Genomic DNA, 18,447 nt, shown 5'->3' on the forward strand with positions numbered 1-18,447 from the left:
CCATATAGCTTCCTCTGGTAATACTTGTACCTTTTGCTTTTTTCCTGTATTTACCGTGAAATTTTTCCTCTCCTGTGAAAGTCGCTCCTGCACGCAGAGTCTCAAGTATAATTAGCTGGAAGTGTAATGTTACAATAAATTAGGCACTCTACTGGAAAATTGATTTGCCGTGTACTTTGGGGCTTGCATGTGCCAATCCCAATGGAAAAGTGTGATATGTGGCTTTAACGCTCTTTCTCGTGAGCTCACATAAAAATAACATATTTAGTTTAGTCACTCTCCACGCGCCGGATAAAAAAAGAGAAGAATGTCAACCTATAAAAAAGGGTTTGCTGTTTATGAGAATAAATTTAATAAGTGGCAAAGTGTGTGCTTTTCTCCCCATTTTATTTCTTGCTACTAATTCCACACTGCTGACGCCAGTAACTGATTTTCAATTAACGAACCTCAGTCTCATAACATGGGATGAAATAAATTTTTAATATATCGCTCCCTTGCTGAGAGTCTTCATATTTTGTTTATAAATAATTCAAGTCTTTCCGCTTGACAACAAATTGCAATGTAAAATCAAATTTTCTATTGATTTTCCGCTGTAATTGCATATGGAAAGGATCGAAAAGGCTTGGGTAATAGTGACTTGTGCTGTTTTCACTTATCGCTCAGATAACAATGCAATTTATTAATTATACATACCATTCGACACATTAGGCAAATGGGTAGTGAGAGTGTAAACTAATAAAGCCGAACTCCTGCCGCAATATCATAGCAATATATTCTGCGCCGCGTTCATTATCATAAAGAAAACATACCAGTATAATTCTAATATAATGACATGAATTACAGCATTTTACGTGTTTATGAGCATTAAACACGGCTTTAGCAATATAAATCAGGGCCAATAATGAAAGTTTTGTGAATGTGAAAAGCTGACATGATGTGACAAAAGTGCTAGACAAGGGATACAGTGCAAAGTTCAGTACAAAGTAACTTGTGATCGAATGGAGTAGTAATAAAAATTCAATCAAAACATGTCACTAACAGTGAAAATCAATCAATTTCATCTCTCCAAACCCAAGTCGAATCTTATAGGACGTGTTGAGTTTCGAGGTGAGTAGAGAAGAAAAAAAATATTTCCGAATTCACAAAGTACATGTACATAATCACGAATATTTCATACTTTCCCCACCAATGAAAATCTTTCAGCAGCACAATTTAAAATTCCATTTCGTGCTCGAGCGAGAAAAGTTTGTAATGTAATTCAAAATAAGTCAACCAAATTCATATTGTTACAGCGATAAAATGGTAAGATTAGGTCTTGTCTTTCTCCCTCATCTCAAACCCACTTCCCAGTGTAATTATTTTAGAGTATTTTTGACGCCATCCTCCAACAATTAGGACTTTGGGAGCATCAATTTTGCTTCCTCAAATGAAGCGAAAACGCCTAGTGGAAGTGTAATTGTCACTCTGAGCATGTCTGCATCAATTAAAACCAAGAGTATATTTTCAAGCAAATATGCATTAAGAATACATATGACTTCTTCATATATATATTTTCACAAATTGAGTGAGTTCTATGACACTTCTTTAGCTGTTTCTTCAACAATATGCTAGCGAGTTGCTTCAAAATGTGTCCCACTTCATGAGACAGAAAAAAAAGAAAAATGATACTCAGCAATGTCACGTCAACTTCTTGAGGGACTCGTTCGTACGCGGAGATGTTCTAAAATTTCTTATTTCCGGGATAAACTACACATTTCTGCAACTGAATGCTTTCTCCCGCACTCGTGACATCTTTCGTAATTGTGTTTCATGTATATCAGTCACGTTTTAGAGGAATTTTAATGAAAGGATGATTGTCTCTGGGGACATCTTAGTTGAATTCCCAACAAGAGTACTTTTGAGACATACTAATTTCATAAGGCGAAGAGGAATTTAATTGGACTCTGAGTCATTTTTATAGTGTTGATTTGATCATGATGAGAAGATGAAGTGTAAATTCTTTGGTATGCAAAACACGTGGTTCGAGAGTGTGAAGGGAGATTTTCCAAATGATTATGCCACAATGTGCTTGATGGGTAAATGAGATTATGGGAAATGGAGTGAAAATGTTCTGCTGGGAAGATTCAACATATCACAAACAAGATGGGAAAATGTTAGCATGCAATAAATCTTTTCCCAAAATGAAACATTACTGTGGATTCGTGGAAAATTCCTTATTTTCTCCTGACCTCGACGTCGAGATTGTTTGTATGTATACAGAGAATTCTTAAGGATTCAGAGAATACATGTTGTAAGCCAGGAGTCTTTTGATATACTCGAGAGCTGTTTGTCACCTAAATTACGTCTAAATAATTTCTCTTGAAATCCCTTAAGGATTTGACTTCGTCATAGAAACTGACAAACTTTCTAATACTCTCTCAAATACCTCACAGGCAAATTTGTATTACATAAACGTTCGCTCGATGTTATTACATAAAGAGGAATGTATCTACATATGTACGCACATTCATATGTTTGCAGATCGATCGCCATATCCTAATTCATAATTTGGTGTCTGATCCTTACAGGCGTTGGCCACACAACCAATGAACTCAGCAACACCACCGAAATCATCAATGTGAATCAGGTAAATGAAAGATACAATGAAGAGTAATGAGTGAAAGCTGCACGTGGCGTTGAAAAATCGAAAGAAAAGCACCGCACATTCTGAAACTAATTACAGTATGAAAGTAATATTGGTTCTAGTGAAATACAGTCACTCTAATTTCACTTAATCTCCTGAATTATTTATTTTATTTCGTGCGGAAATGGTTTCAATTCAATTAGTGATTGGATACTCATCCATGAAGTTTTGTGGTTTGCGGACAAGCAGTGCAATTATGCGCACATCGCAAATCCATTAAGTAAATGACTGTAGATAAAATTGCTTTTTCAATGCATCTTTATTGCCAAATTGATGGAGAGTTTTAGAAATTGTATTGATTTTATTTGTAACACTGGAAAAAACTTTGGTGCTGAGTTCATTAAAATTCTGTTGGCATAGTCGATCATTTAATATAAAAGAAGTCAAAAGTTGCGAACTTGTTGCGCGTACGGAATACATCTTAAAGTGTCTGAATGTTAAAGCTGAGCTTTGACTTTTTCTATGCTGGCGCAATATGGGAAGTCTTCTTCAATTACTGAGAGTCTTTGTGTGATTGATTGTGATTTCTGTTCACGCGACAGGCTTTTGTGTGGCCATTGGCTCGCTCAGCATCGCCAGAGGAGACAATTGTGGTGGAACTTCGGCAGCAAACAACGAAAATCCTCCTCAAGACTGGCCTGTCGGCATCCTCATCGTTGGGCTCCTCAGGCACACGCGGCGCCATCGGGAGCAGCTCAAAGGTCATCGGTCGATATGTGATACTCATGCAAGGTAAATGAGGCTCATAAATGCTATCTCTAATTTTTATTGACTGTCACAGGATGCCATAAAGGACCAAATGGTCCTTTATCTTAATTAAATGGATCCCAAAAGCTTGGAGTGGTTTGGAGTTGAAGCGCAGCTCATTACATATTTAATTTCAAATACTTTCACCTGGAAAATACTAAGAAATTTGAAGAGCTTTCGAGTGTAAATTTAATTAGGTGCTGAATTAGTACTATAACTTTTCACATTACGACATGAAATTATTAATGCTGTGCTATACTGAAAGTTTTAGGGAAATCCATTTGAAATATGAGATTTGAAGTTGTATAAAAGTTTTGCCCCATTATGTGCACTTGAAAATACACTGAAATTTTCGAACATATTACCATGTTATATATTTGAAAAGAATTGCTGATTTAAAGCATAATTTCATGTTCTACAAATAGAAACATAGAAAGTTTTACAATCAAATAAAGAATTTATCTGTCAAAATTCCTTATGGTTATTTATTCCTTCTTACAAACACTCTCAAAGTATTTCTTCATACATAATATTGCTTGAGTTGGTTGCCGTTGGTTTTGATCTTATTAGACTTTGAGAGAAGCACACGTTTTAATATCACTTTCCTGAAACTTCCTTACAATAATGCTTTTATCGGTAAGGAAGGAAAAAGCACAACAAAACATAATCTCTATGGATAAATTTAATAAAAAAACTTTGGCATAACAAACTTTCCTGTAAGTTTGTCAATGTATTTAACAATATTCAGCATTGAGTGGCAAAATCCATCAGCCGAAATTTCCATAATACGAGCGGTTAAAATGAATTTCCAGTCAAACTTGTAACATCAGCATAAAGTACCAGCAATTTCCCAACAGAAGGGAAAATGTTGTGACGTGTGTGGGTCGAGTGGAAAGTGGGCCAAGGTATCCTTCTGGGAATTGTGGAAAAGCGCTAGTTGCTTTCACGCATACGTTCATTCATGGACGGTTTGTGCATTTTTCTGGCTGCAGGGTGTTTTCCATTCCATGTTCAATCATGCGGCGATATTTTTTCATAAATATTCCATGAATATGAATTGCCTCCGAGAATTGCAATGGAGAGGAAAACAGTTCAAATCACAATTCATTTCTCCTTTTTTAGGCGTCATTACAGAAGGGAAGTTGCGCGTGGAAGACCATCTTGTTGATTTAAACAACAAGGCAATACAAGTGAGATGAAGTTTGTGAGTAGCGTGATAGTGTCGCTTGTAACACACTCTCTTTGCTCAGGCTATTGTGAACTTTGAGGTGTCGTACACGTCACCAGACGACGAGGCTGGTAACTTTGAACCTGCGAATCTCGCGAGTGTGATGCAGCAGAATTCCACGAGTCTCGACGATGACCAGCAAATGCTTCTCGATATTGAGCAGAATATCGCGAATTTGGAGAAGAGCCTCAGCAAAGGTCACGATGCGGGTCACAGTTCAAAGAAGCGACATTTGCTGAGGCGGGTCATGTCCCAAGGGAGGCCAGAGAAGGTGTTCTCCAGCAGTGTAAGATGATTGAAGATCTCTGCAGCCGGTATGAGTGTGGCATTAAAGAGTTTGTCGGTTTGTTGTGCAGGAGAAGAGCCCCAAGCAGCCTCAGGCGTCAGAAAAGTCCCGTGTCAGTCTCAAGACGGTGAGGAATTTCATGAAATTGGGAAAACAGAGGCGCGCCTCGAGAGACAGCAGCACCGAGGATGAGGGAAGGTCTGGTTATTTACCTTTGGAATATAACCGCATGGAAAGTTTATAATTAAACCCCGCACTCGTGGCGCACTTTCAGGTCTCTCATCAGTGATAATGAGGGTGGGATCACGTCCGCTAACGAACAGAGCAGCCACCCACAGCACGAGACGCAGGATAGTGAATCCCAACAGGAGAGCATTCAGTCTGACGAGTCGAGTGTCGACGAGGATGAAGATGAGCTGCAGAGTGAGATGAAGAGCAAGCGCTTTAAGTCACTCGGCAAGGCCAATGATCACCTGAAGGCGCAGGACTTCCAAGTCTGTGTCACAATCATCGAGGCCAGGCAACTTCCGGGTCTCAACATGGATCCCGTGGTGTGCATCCAAATCGGCGACGTGAAGAAGTACACCAGTGTGAAGGAGAGCACAAATTGTCCATATTACAATGAGGTAAATTCCAGCCATCAATCTTATAACATCCACTGTATCATAAGTTCAACAGTGCACCGCACAAAGGGAGAAAATTAATAAAATTTAATCCTATTACTTTGCGGTTGCGGTTGGAAATTTCTCTTCATGAACTTAATAGGGAAAATAAATCTCGGGTAATCACAGAAACGAGCTTTGCAGTTTCTGCTCAAGCGATCCCAGCAAATATTGTTGGCGATGGTTAAATGGCTTGGAAATGGGAAAGCTTGTGGGAATTTGTGGTACATAATCGCGAAAAATAATTATTATGTACTGAAAAATATTTTCCTTCTTCCAGTACTTCGTGTTCGACTTCCACATGGCACCAATTATGCTGTTCGATAAAATTATTACCTTATCTGTAAGTTGTTTTGCAATAGCTTTAAAAGCAATTTGCGCTATGGAATGTTGAAGGTTTGTCTTATCACATCATTTTGAAGCGGCTTTCAATTTGGTCATCGATATTAAATATTGGAGAGTATATTGATTTTAGTCCAGGCAAATGCGAGTGTGATGAGACAAGTCTTCAAACTAATGGCAATTTAATTAACATCCTATGAATATTTAATGAATTAGCTGTACTCAGATGGATTTGTCTGCCACTGAATTAACCATTAAGTTTGATAAACACAGCTTTTTCCATGTGAAAACTAAGGGTACAATGAATACATTTCTCTAACCCCTATATTTAGGTGATACACTCGAGAAAGTTTATGCGATCAGGCACAGTCATTGGTTCATTTAAGATCGATTTGAAAACGGTTTACGACGCCACGGGTGTGTTTTTTGTTGAATTTGCTATATCAGAACTTCCCTTTCAATTCTCAATTTGCTGCTCCTGTTCTTATTCCCAGTGTGTGTTAATGTTCTTCTCCGTATACACATTTTTTGGTATTTCTTGCTGTTGTCTGGTGAGTGGCATCGCGGAGGAATCTCTCATCAATTCCCCTCTCCGCTTCCGGAAAAGTAAAAGCTTTATATTGAATTCATTTGGAATCCAATTGAGTTTTTTGCCTATATCGTACAAGTATATAATATCGTACGTGAATCAATTGAGGAGGGGCAGAAAATGCCAGAGATTCCCTCCTTTGTCATCTCGGAGAGCATAATCAATATTCCCACAGAACAAAAAACTTAATTCTTTTTACAAATATTTCAATGTGTATTTTTCTTTTTCTCTCTCTTTTCATTCAAAACAAAATGTGCATTGCGCTCCTTCCACACACAAAAATCCAATAAAATAAAATGAATAACTAAATATGCTGGTTGCGCATTAACAATGCTTTGCCGCGTATCGCAACAACCACTATAATTTGCTTGACGATTAAATGAAAATCATGGTAAATATTGCACAATTAATAATCCGGCTGGCAGGTGTTACAAAGCCGAAGTGTCCTTCGTCCAAATAAATTGATCGGTTCATTTAAATTGGACATTGCTACTGTATGGAATCAAAAAGGTAAAGGATATTAATACCTGTTGTCACACATCAATCAATTACCTGCTAAGATGACATGTAAGATAGTGAGATTGGTGGACGCGATATAAATGCATGCACACTTTGCAGAAACAATACTTCATCTCAATTATTTCTCTATACTTCTACAAATTGAGACTCGCCCTCAAGAAAGTCAACATGTAACAAGAAGAGACACTCTTTCTATATTGACTCAACACAAACACTTGCCAGTAGATAGATTATATTTGACCTTTCACTTTACACACTTTGTCAAGTCTTATGCAATTGCGCCCTTTTGCATCGCTTCGCTGATTTTCCATTGCCTTAAAGAATATTTGTCTCGTTCGTTTTCTTTGGAAGACAATGGGAGACGGTCTCTAATAACTTTTTCCACATGCTTGCAGACCATCAATTCTACCACAAGTGGGCATTACTCACAGATCCGGAGGATTTTATAAGTGGACCCAAAGGCTATCTCAAATGTGATATTGGAATTATTGGGAAAGGAGACACTGTGAAGGTTCCTCAGAAGTCAGAAAAGGATCCAGACGACATCGAAGCGTGAGTACAGAGAGATTTCTGCGCTTATCCTGGAATACTTTCACCGTATAAATCAATTAAAAACACGAGTCGACTTAATGAACTCACTTTCTGTTTTGAGTGAAAATTTTCTCGTGGATAAAATCAACAGTTTTTCTTCATAAAGCCGGGCAATATTTCTGTCACTCCCTTCAACCCAGAGCCTTTTTTCACCCATTCGCTCGCTCCATCGCAATTCTGGGGCCTCATATAAAATTCATTTCACATTCACGGTTCAGATGTTTCTTGAAATAATCGAAATTGCTTCTCATTTGCCTTTCCATCCTGTGTATACAGGGACAAAATAAATAACTGTGTGTTCCTTATCATAAGTGTGCTCCTTTTTCTCTATCAAATATTTGCAATTTGGAGAGAACAAACCAAGGAACAAACGGAGTGTTTGCTCGCAACATCTTATTAGAGTTATCTTTCATTCATTCATTTAATTGCGTCCTGGTGAATTTTTTCATAGGACATGCTATCATTTTGCCCAATTTTCTAGCGGTTTGATGCGAAACCAAATTGTGGTGTTTATTACCAAATAACAAAGGGTAAAATAACCCAAATGTTAATGCAAGACGAGGCCACGTGGAATTGAGTTGAAATTTGAGTTTTCAATGTTTTCCCGCCACTGGAAACATCCTTTCAAAACACCAATGGAAATTTATATACCGCGAAAACAATGGCTTTGTTATCAGGGGATAGCAAAAGTTTTCCTGTAATTTTATATACTCAGACAAATTTGTAATAGAATTTATCCACATGAGTTTTCATTTTGACTTTTCCAGGAATTTTCAAATATTCTTCTCAATAATTAAGCAACGTATTATTTTAGAATAATTGAAACAATTTTGACCTCGCCTCTTAAAGGACATAAAAAATTCTTTGGTTGAGTTTCAATTTACAACTTTCTCAACCGAATGAAACTGAATGATTGATTATGCATTAACCAACTAATTATCAAGTCATTCGTGTAATTGCTATGAATAAATCATCATATTATTTTTATCAACTGAAGAAACTTTTCTAATTTATTCGATTTAAAATGACTTCAAAAATGAGATTTCCTGTGATATAACCGGCCAATCCAATTTAATCACGGCGTTTGTAATTTTTTCTGAGTGTAGACTTGTTGAATTTATAACGGAGTGTCCGATGAGATTTATGTTTGTTCCACCCAACAGAAATCTCCTCCTTCCGGATGGTGTGCCAATTGAAAGGCAACGTGCAAAGTTCATAGTGAAAATTTACCGGGCCGATGGTTTGCCACGGATGAACTCATCGATAATGGCGAACGTGAAGCGTGCATTCACCGGTGAGAGCAAGGATTTGGTTAATCCATATGTTCAGGTGTCATTTGCCGGATTGAGCGTGAGTGGAATTCCACCTTGAATCTTGCTCTCCCTTATTAAACATTAATACTGTTGCCCAATATAGGGAAAAACATCTGTAAAGAAAAACTCCTACACACCTGTTTGGAATGAGCAGCTTGTTTTCACCGAAATGTTTCCACCTCTCTGCCAGCGAATTAAGGTAAGAGGAAAGGGACAGTTGGAGTGACAAATCTCGAGATTCACCTTTGCAGCTCACTTTTTCTTCTCCATTTTTTCTGTCGAATAAAATCATGTAGGTTCAACTGAGGGACGCCGATCCCGTGAAACCCTCAATAATTGGTACACACTACATTGACTTGAAGCAAATCTCTAACGATGGCGAAAAGGGATTTCTGCCCACCTTCGGGCCATCCTTCATTCATCTCTATGGCTCCACCCGAGATTATACGCTCCTGGATCAGCACTCCACACTCAATACTGGTCTCGGGGAGGGTGTCAGCTACAGGGCTCGCCTCTTAATCGCAATACGCACCGAGATAACAGATAATGTGGAGATTACGCCCGAGAAAAATGGTTAATACCTCACCCAGATTATTATATTGAAAATCCTTTAATGGCTGGGGAGGAAGAACATTTGCAAATGAATGATGAAAGCATATTTACTTCCCCTCTGCCAAAACTGAATTTCAAGATAATAACATTCTCACTTTAATTTATCCTCCAGTTGAACTTGAGCAAACCTTCCCTATCTCTGAAGTGTCGTACGCCAAGTGTGAGGAGTTTTTCTTGTTCTCCACAATTATGGAGGCATCGATGTTGGACAAGAAGCAATCAGACAAGCAAGTTCTCTTTGAATTGAGTATCGGCAATTCGGGCAATTCCCTCGATGGCCACAATGAGAGCTCATCCACCATATACGATGACGAGGAGATAGAAGTTGTGGATGCAGCATCTTTCAGCAGCATCACCAACACCTGCAAGCCCACCACCCACGACAAGAGCCACTATTTCCTGCCCTACTGGGACTACAAGCCCTGCATGGATGTGCGATGCGTGTTCCCTGATCTGCGACGGAGAATGTACAACAGCAACATGATAGGCAAGATGACGGAGAAGCTCGAAGAGGCACTCGCAGAGACAGGCACGATGATTGAGGATGAGGACCCCATCTCAGAGGTAGGCGACTATCTGTGTACCCCAAGGTGTACCCCTTCCAACCCAGACGGAATCAAGCTTCATCACAGATTAAATTTCAAACATTCGCCAAATTATGCCAAGGATGATTATGATTAAGTGCCCCGAAAGATATGGAGCTTGATTACAATGGGATTTTGTCCTGAGTGTGTTGTCCTTTTGTCAATGAATTAACCAAACAGGCTCCACAGGTGAAACTGAGGGCGTGCCTTGAGGAATTAGCCATGAGTTGCACAAAGTACGTTACGGTGACGAAGAATACGATGACTGGCCCGGGGACGGGAAAGACAAAGCTGGATAAGGAGAGGGTGAAGCTGTGCCTGCGTGAAATTGAGTCACTGGGAAATATGGCACGGAATTTGCGTGCTTTGGTGACGAAAAGCTCAATGAGGGAGAGATACAAAACGGCACAGAATTACTTGCAGAAACTCAAGTTCCTCATTGATGATGTAAGTGCTTTGGCGGCGTCTCTTTCTCTGCTGCTAATTGATATGTCTTTGGATGGGATGTCCTTACAGCCGCAGCACTCATTGCCGGATATCTTCATCTGGATGATTGCAAATGGGAAGAGGATTGCCTACCATCGCATAGACGCCAGAGACGCACTGTTCTCCGAGATAGACGAAGAGAGTGGGGTTTGCTGTGGGAAAGTGCAAACAGTGTTTCTGAAGCTGCCCGGAAAGCAATCCAGCGGTCCCGCCGGGTGGTCAGTTCAGGCGAAGCTCTCGGTGTACGTGTGGCTGGGCATTGTGAAGGACAAGCAGTTCTTCTTCGATGGCCTGCCAGGAGGATACGAACTGTCTCAAGAGCTGAGAAATGCCGAGCGTCCTCGAGCTTTGGCGCCAACGACGATTCACTATGTTGAGAAATACGTGTTCCAGCTAAGAGCTCATATCTATCAAGCGAGATCTCTGATAGGATCTGATGCGTCCGGGTTGAGTGATCCGTATGCAACAGTTTTTATTACAGAATTCTCCAAGACCACCCAAGTGATTGAGGAGACGCTCAGCCCCACGTGGGATGAGTTGCTCGTCTTCGATGAGATACTTGTATATGGCGCCAAAGATGAAATCCGACGGGATCCACCAACAATCGTCATTGAGATCTACGATCAGGACAAGGTGGGCAAGTCGGAATTCATTGGCCGTGCCATTGCAAAGCCCAGAATAAAGCTGCGCGAGCACAATTACGTCACACCATCGCTGGAGTGGTTCGAAATCACACGAGGACTTGACAATGCTGGTGAATTGTTGGCCGCTTTTGAACTCCTAGAACACGGATCTGTGGACGTTCCTCGCCTCACAGAGCCAAAGATATTGGGGAATGATGTCAAAATAGACAAATCATCAGCGAACATTTGCGCGATCTTGCCTGTACCACGAGATGTTAGACCAAACCTTGCACGCTTCCGGATTGAAGTGCTCTTCTGGGGGCTGCGAGATCTCAAGAGGATTCACTTCATGTCAGTCGACAAGCCACGAATTGACGTCGAGTGCTCTGGTAAAATACTCAGTTCCAGCATTATACAGAATGCGAAGAAAAATCCCAATTTTGCCAACATGCTCAAATTCTTCGACTTGGAACTACCCGTTGAGGAAACCTATGCTCCTCCCATAACCATTCGATGCGTCGACTGCCGGTAAGTTGAGCATTCTTCAAGCACAGATTTCACTCTAACTCAATTGATTTTGCAGATCTTTTGGACGCTACACTCTTGTTGGCACTCATCAAATATCATCAGTTCACAAGTACATGCATCGTCCAGCACCCAAAGAAGACTATAAGAAATACTCTCTCGGTGGCCAAATTGTCCTCTCAAAACCAGTGGCAGCTGCTGAAAATCCCACCAATCCCTCAGGCATGATCAAAGGATCACCCAACGACAATCTCACCATTTACGGAGCAGCTTGTGTAGCCAAAGCGTAAGTGCGAATTCTTTTTCAAACACAGATTGTGATTGCAGAACTTTTTTCTTCTTCAGGATGAAGAAGCAGCAGATGAAGAAGAAGCAAGTGCAGCCGGAGGAAAGCATAGACATGGACGATGACGATGAGAACAGCAAAGACTGGTGGACAAAGTACTTCTGGTCGTATGAGAAGTTGATTGAGGACACAAAAGACGGGCCTGGACTTAAGCTTCCTGTTGAAGTGCAACCGCAGAAAGATGACGAGAAGAGACGCTTAGCCATCAAGGGATCTAAACTCGTGGCCAAACTGAGTCCAAAGCATCAAAATAAGTCGCCAAAGGAGGCAAGTGCCAACAATTCTACCGCCCTATTCCACATCTATCCCAACGAACTGGAAGCACAGCTGGAGTTTAACAACTTCAAGGAGTGGCTTCACTCCTTTCCCCTCTATCGAGGTAAGAAGACAGGCGACAGTGCCGAGGATGAGAACAGAGTCGTGGGCTTCTTCAAGGGTGCCATCAAGGTGTACAAGTTGCCCATGGAGAAGGGAATTGAACCCGCTTTTGCACCCACTCTGCCCACAAACGATCCCATTCACGTGCTTGTTCGTGTGTATGTGATCAAAGCAACGGATTTGCATCCAATGGATCTCAATGGAAAAGCCGATCCCTACGTTGTGCTTCAACTGGGAGGGAAGAGAATAAGCGATAAGGACAACTATGTCAGCAAGCAGCTCAATCCCGTCTTTGGCAAGTGCTTCGAGGTGGAGGCTACTTTTCCCCAGGACTCAATGCTGACGCTTCAGATTTTAGACTGGGATCTTGTGGGATCGGACGATTTGATCGGGGAGACGAAGATTGATCTGGAAAATCGCTTCTACAGCAAACACCGAGCAATGTGTGGCATGGCTTTTAAATACGAAGAGTGAGGACATTGCAAATTATGTTTCATACTTTCTCACTGACTCAACACTCTTTGCAGTTCGGGCTACAATTGCTGGCGTGATCCAATGAAGCCAACACAAATCCTGCAGAAGTTGTGCAAGGAAAACAAGCTCGAGCAACCGCACTATTTTCAGGATCGTGTTATAATTGGAAGATACTGCATGACATTCACTGAGGAGGAGGTTCTGGCCTGGAATGGTCCAAATACGTGCCGCAATCGAGATGAGCATCTTGCCTTGGGCGTTTTGCATCGCTGGGATGAAATTCCTCGCGTGGGATGCAAGGTAAACTTACCTGCTTTCCCACAAATTAATGAGTCTATTTTCCAGTTGAATGAACCTGAAAGTTTTTCCATGGCAAAATCAATGAATTTTAATGGCTCTTTTGAGAAATGTTTCCCTTTCATTAACTTGTCCAGAGCGTGAATATGACATTTTGAGGGTTCTAACGACTGGATCTCTTCCTATCTCAAAGATTGTACCAGAGCATATTGAATCCCGGTCACTGTATAATCCAGACAAGCCAGGAATTGAGCAAGGAAAGCTGGAAATGTGGGTGGATATGTTTCCCATGGACATGCCTTTGCCTGGACCTTCAGTGGACATTTCACCGCGGAAACCCAAGTCATACGAGTTGAGGATTGTCATCTGGAACACGGACGACGTAGTTCTGGAGGATGATGCATTTTTCACGGGAGAAAAGATGTCTGATATCTACGTTAAAGGGTAAGAGTCATAAAAGCTCTCACAGATAAATACTACCACTGATTTCTAAAATCTATTTGTCTCTTAAAGTCCTTTTATATGCAACTAAAGCATATTTTTCTTAACACTGAAAACTAATTCTGATGAGTACGACTAAAAAAGCTGCTTTTGCAGATGGCTGAAAGGCCCACAAGATATTCAATCCACGGATATTCACTATCGCTCATTGACTGGCGAAGGCAACTTCAACTGGCGCTTCATCTTCCCGTTCGACTACTTGGCAGCTGAGGAGAGGATTGTCCTGTCGCGACGAGAATCCCTCTTTAGTTGGGACGAGACTGAAGTGAAAATTCCCGCTCGCCTGGAGCTCCAAGTGTGGGATGCCGATCACTTCTCCGCAGATGACTTCCTGGGAGCCATTTCGCTCAACCTCAACAGATTCCCACGTGGCGCAAAGTCCTCGAAGCTCTGCACGCTGGACATGCTAAAGACGGACAATGTGCCGTACGTGAATATCTTCAAGCAAAAGCGCGTCCGCGGCTGGTGGCCGTTCTTTATTAAGCGCGAGAACGACGAGATGGAGCTGACGGGGAAGGTGGAGGCGGAAATTCACTTGCTCACGAAGGAGGAAGCAGAGAAGAACCCTGCTGGATATGGTCGAAATGAACCGGATCCCCTCGACAAGCCAAAGTGAGTACGAGACGCGCAGTGCGGAGTGAAAAACATTGTTCCTTTTGCTTTCTCTATTTCAGTCGTCCGGACGCGTCCTTCATGTGGTTCCTCAACCCCATCAAGTCCATCCGCTACATCGTGTGGCACAACTACAAATGGACCATCATCAAAGGTCTCATTATCATTGCCGTGGCCGTTATGCTGCTCCTCTTCTTCTACTCTGTCCCAGGCTACACCGTGAAGAGGTTACTTGGCGCTTAAGACAATCCACTACCCTTCAAGTTAATGTAATTAAGAGAGATAACTATATTTTTGTCTAAATAGTAGCAGAAACAACAAATTCGTAGTGAGAAAGTAAGACACAACAAGATTACCTATATATGTAATATTATACATATAATCAAAACCATGACCAATGGATATTTGAGTAATTAGACAACTCCAAGTGATCAGTATTGAAATATTAAATGCAAACGTTAATATTTTATCTACCTTTGAATGATCAATTATACCTTAATTGTGTGTTTTATCTACACATGACGCACAAATTCTTCTATGAAACTCTATAGTATTTGCTAAATCACTTCTTCGAGTTAAAAAAAAAAAACATGGCTTTTGCATCACTTAACATTCTTAAATAATGTTTGACTTTTTATCAAATAGACAAGTCTTTTGCTGGATGATTTTACGAGGGGGAAATTTTGGCGGATAATGAGAGATCTTATGAGAACTGATACATATTTAAACACTTGTTAACTTATGTAAATAGGCTTCCATATGAAAACTTTGGTCTTTCAATGTAAAAGATTATATTTCTCTAATTAATCACGTACACAAGAACGTTACAAGAGCAACAAGAGTAAATGATAACATTAAATCAACATGATGTTGAGTTTATGTGTATACTTTGCAATTTCCCTACTCCTTCTCGCTCACCGTGCTCACCGTGCACTTGAGGATGCGGACGTCAAAGAAGATGGCATCATTCTTCACATAGTGGCACGTCGTGAGGACTTTGTGGGGAATGTGAATGTATTGATTTGTCTCGTACTTGTCGTTCTTCCTCTTCGCCACGAGGATTTTCCTGATGTTCTGCGCCTCGCTGGGGTTTTCGGGCTGGTCACGCAATGTGATTTCTGCCTCGATTCGCACTGGCCAGGGCAGAAGCGTGTCATACTCTCCGGGCACGATGCTGACGCACGCGATTATGTTGCGTCCCTTCCACGTCCCGATGCCATTGAGGAACACCTCCAACTGGGGAGTAAACAAGAGGTAAGCACAACAGTGGCCACGCAGCCGAGAGCTTTCGGTTTGTAAATAAACAAGGCGCATATCACCAGCTGCATCATTCATTATGATATGATACTTAAATGTCGTAAGTGTTCGTCTGAATGTTCACGAGATATTACAACTGGACTGGAAAAATCCACTACGGTAATGGGTGATTAATGCAGCGATATACAATCACACTGTGCGAAACATATCTCAATTTTCACAATATTTACTCTTTTAGTCAGAGATTGCGAGGAAGCTGGAAATCTGCAGTGAGTTGACTTGAGAAGCTATAATAATTAACTTGTGACTCACCCTCATTGTGTATCCATATTGCTTGTTGCAGAAGATTGGACTTCGCAGAGGAACGGATTGTGTCTCTTTGGCTTGAGTGAGCTTGGCTGCATAGTCATCCAATTTCCATATAAGGTGCCCTCGAGTGTTGTGAATGGCGAAGAGCTTCTTCTGGTACGTCAAATGAACTTCCAAGTCATTCATCTCCTGGCGCGTTCGATTGGCCACAGCTTTCGTCTCTGTCGACACCTTGTCAAACTTATCGCACTTGTCCTCTGTCTCGTGGACGATGTGCTTCATGTTCTTCAGTTCAAAGTCCAGAGTTGCCTGCTTGGCCGCCAGTTCCGTCATGGTTTTAGTTCTGGAGTCCACTTCCGCCTGCAGAGCGCTCAATGTATTACTCAATTCGCCTTTGGCCGCAGTCAGCGCTTTGTGCTGATCCTCGAGAATCAAATCTATGGCGCCAAATTTCTCATCAGTCATGAAGTTTGCCTGGTGCACTTCTGTGCGATCTTCAGAGACTTCCATCTTGAGCGCTTTCAGCTCCTCCGCCACTTGAGCAATCTTGCGCGATTGCTCGACATTTTGCGCCTCCAAAAGCTCAATGTGACCTCGCCAGTTATCCTCCTGAATCACATTGCTCACCACCTCATCGAGGCGCAAGCCAACCTCCATTCGCCACTCGTCCATCTCCTGGTACTGGTAGATCAGCCGGCCGATGTCATCCCTGCACTTTTCCACGTCGATGCAGCGACTCTGCGTCTCCTCATTCATGCACTTCTTCAGTGCCGCCAGAATGTCACTCACTTTGGCCACCCACTCATCCGTGACCTCGTTCCTGCGCTTCAGAGCGCCAATGTCTGTTATAAGGTGCAGGCGTTGCCTAATCTCCTCGTTGAGAGCCGACCGGAAGGTCTGGATGTCTTGTTCGAGCACCAACAAGCGATTCTCCACATCATTGAGGCTCTGGGACGTCACAAAACTGCTCCCATTCGTCGCTTTCGTGGTCTTTGGGCACTCTTTCAAGTGGGCTTCGAGGTTCTTCCTCTGAACGTAGGCATGGCAGTGGTTCGGGCATTTCTCCAGAACTTGTCCGCACGAACGAACATGCTCCTGAAGATAAAAGACACGATGAGAATTATAAATTTAAATTTCACTGATTATTGTGCTCGTTTGTGGCGAACACCTCGCTTCCGGTTAAGATATTTCCTGCTAACGACCCACACGAAACGAATTGTTACGCAAGTGTAGAGCGTTGGAGGACCAGACACAAAATTCGTGGGCACTCGAGAGCGGAAAGTCAAAGATATACAAATAACACGAGTAGGAGATTTAGCGTGGTATTTGTCGACAAAACTGAATGTATTTTTGGTAGCGCTCTTTAAAGGATTTCCCACACATTCTCCAAATATCAAAAACCCACTTGCAAAAGTCAAAGGCACTGTTTCTCCTTTTATCATGGAAATTTCTTTGATGAGCATCAAGACGGCATACTTTTGCGTTACTGCAAATTAACCATCATAATTCATCCTACACAGACAAAAGCACAAGAGAATCGTGACAGTCAAGATCATTAAAATCAATTAATAATCTTCATGATTCATTAAACACAATTATTTCATGGAGCATTTTATTGACGGCTTGGAGTTGACTGAGAATTGAAATACTCTTCATTTAATGTAATGCGATAAAAGCGATACACGCATTACTTTAATATTTGTTGGCGAAACCTTGCCACAGAATATTTGCAGTGTTTGCTCAACACCAAACTACATCACATTCATATTTGTGCAATTGATAATATGTTGACAAAACGTGTAAGGCACGCAATGTTTGTCTTTCACAGATATTCGATTGAGAATTGATAACAGATTTTATCACACACTTCTGAGACTGTGGAAAGCAATAAAGATGAGCTTTGGCTGTGTTGAACAGTCAATAGATAATAATGACGTGTGATCGAGTAAATAGAGGCGTTGCATCAAGAGCACATCTGAAAAGCTCACCTTGAAGCTTCCGTTTTCCAGCCATTCACTGCAGAAATAGCAGGAAGTCTTCTTGTATTCCATCACGGTTGTCGGCTCCATCTTCGAGGAACTTCGAAAGACACACTCGATCAAATCATCGCCAAATTCCCAACTGAATCACTCGCGAGGTGTTATCAATATCCGAACCCAGAATCTAACACAACACACTTCCTTATCAGAAGTAACAACGCACACTTTATCAGAGATAAGAGTAAATGAGAGTTGTGCGGTGTACGCGCTAATCACACATTCTCAACACCTTTTTCGTCTTTTCTCACTCTTTTCCTCACCGTGAAAAATTATTACGCCGCGCGACGTGTTAAATACTCTCGAAGTAGCAAAACACTGATTCTCCCTATTATCGCAAATGCTCGTAATGCAATCAAAGCTGGAATTGATTGCACCAATCGTTCATAGAATTCTATCCCTGTGTTATAAGACACCGCGTTTGTCGTGCTTTATTCATAAATTTCA

General features: G+C 41.4%; 2 protein-coding genes across 2 annotated transcripts; one reads left to right on the top strand and one right to left on the bottom strand.

The window, feature by feature from the left end:
* The first annotated feature begins 1,028 nt into the window (after positions 1 to 1,028).
* On the top strand, positions 1,029 to 14,641 carry LOC132262245 (otoferlin). The gene is made up of 22 exons (XM_059761445.1): positions 1,029 to 1,107; positions 2,568 to 2,626; positions 3,226 to 3,415; positions 4,553 to 4,620; positions 4,681 to 4,944; positions 5,015 to 5,142; positions 5,219 to 5,570; positions 5,887 to 5,949; positions 6,963 to 7,047; positions 7,452 to 7,608; positions 8,811 to 8,997; positions 9,064 to 9,159; positions 9,257 to 9,533; positions 9,685 to 10,136; positions 10,346 to 10,603; positions 10,673 to 11,793; positions 11,849 to 12,076; positions 12,136 to 12,984; positions 13,042 to 13,288; positions 13,479 to 13,729; positions 13,883 to 14,398; positions 14,461 to 14,641. The coding sequence occupies exons 1-22, from the start codon at positions 1,029 to 1,031 to the stop codon at positions 14,639 to 14,641; spliced, it is 6,108 nt and encodes a 2,035-aa protein (XP_059617428.1).
* A 644-nt stretch (positions 14,642 to 15,285) lies between these two features.
* LOC132262244 (TNF receptor-associated factor 3) lies at positions 15,286 to 18,257 on the bottom strand. Its single transcript, XM_059761444.1, has 3 exons — positions 17,953 to 18,257; positions 15,968 to 17,059; positions 15,286 to 15,634 (listed from the first exon to the last, which is right to left on the bottom strand). Exons 1-3 carry the CDS (start codon positions 18,031 to 18,033, stop codon positions 15,299 to 15,301), a joined length of 1,509 nt encoding a protein of 502 aa, XP_059617427.1. The 5' UTR covers positions 18,034 to 18,257; the 3' UTR covers positions 15,286 to 15,298.
* Positions 18,258 to 18,447: the final 190 nt, after the last annotated feature.

Source organism: Phlebotomus argentipes, unplaced genomic scaffold, assembly GCF_947086385.1.
Source record: "Phlebotomus argentipes unplaced genomic scaffold, Phlebotomus argentipes genome assembly contig_15, whole genome shotgun sequence".
Lineage (NCBI taxonomy): Eukaryota > Metazoa > Arthropoda > Insecta > Diptera > Psychodidae > Phlebotomus > Phlebotomus argentipes.

Excerpts from the sequence above, each read along its gene's own strand:
- LOC132262245 (XM_059761445.1), top strand. The coding sequence starts at position 1,029 with ATGTCACTAACAGTGAAAATCAATCAATTTCATCTCTCCAAACCCAAG. Across the intron at positions 4,945-5,014 it reads AGAAGGTGTTCTCCAGCAGT|GAGAAGAGCCCCAAGCAGCC; the intron begins GTAAGATGATTG and ends TTTGTTGTGCAG. Across the intron at positions 10,137-10,345 it reads ATGAGGACCCCATCTCAGAG|GTGAAACTGAGGGCGTGCCT; the intron begins GTAGGCGACTAT and ends CAGGCTCCACAG.
- LOC132262244 (XM_059761444.1), bottom strand. The coding sequence starts at position 18,033 with ATGGAGCCGACAACCGTGATGGAATACAAGAAGACTTCCTGCTATTTC. Across the intron at positions 17,060-17,952 it reads TGGAAAACGGAAGCTTCAAG|GAGCATGTTCGTTCGTGCGG; the intron begins GTGAGCTTTTCA and ends TTTTATCTTCAG. Across the intron at positions 15,635-15,967 it reads AATATGGATACACAATGAGG|TTGGAGGTGTTCCTCAATGG; the intron begins GTGAGTCACAAG and ends TTTACTCCCCAG.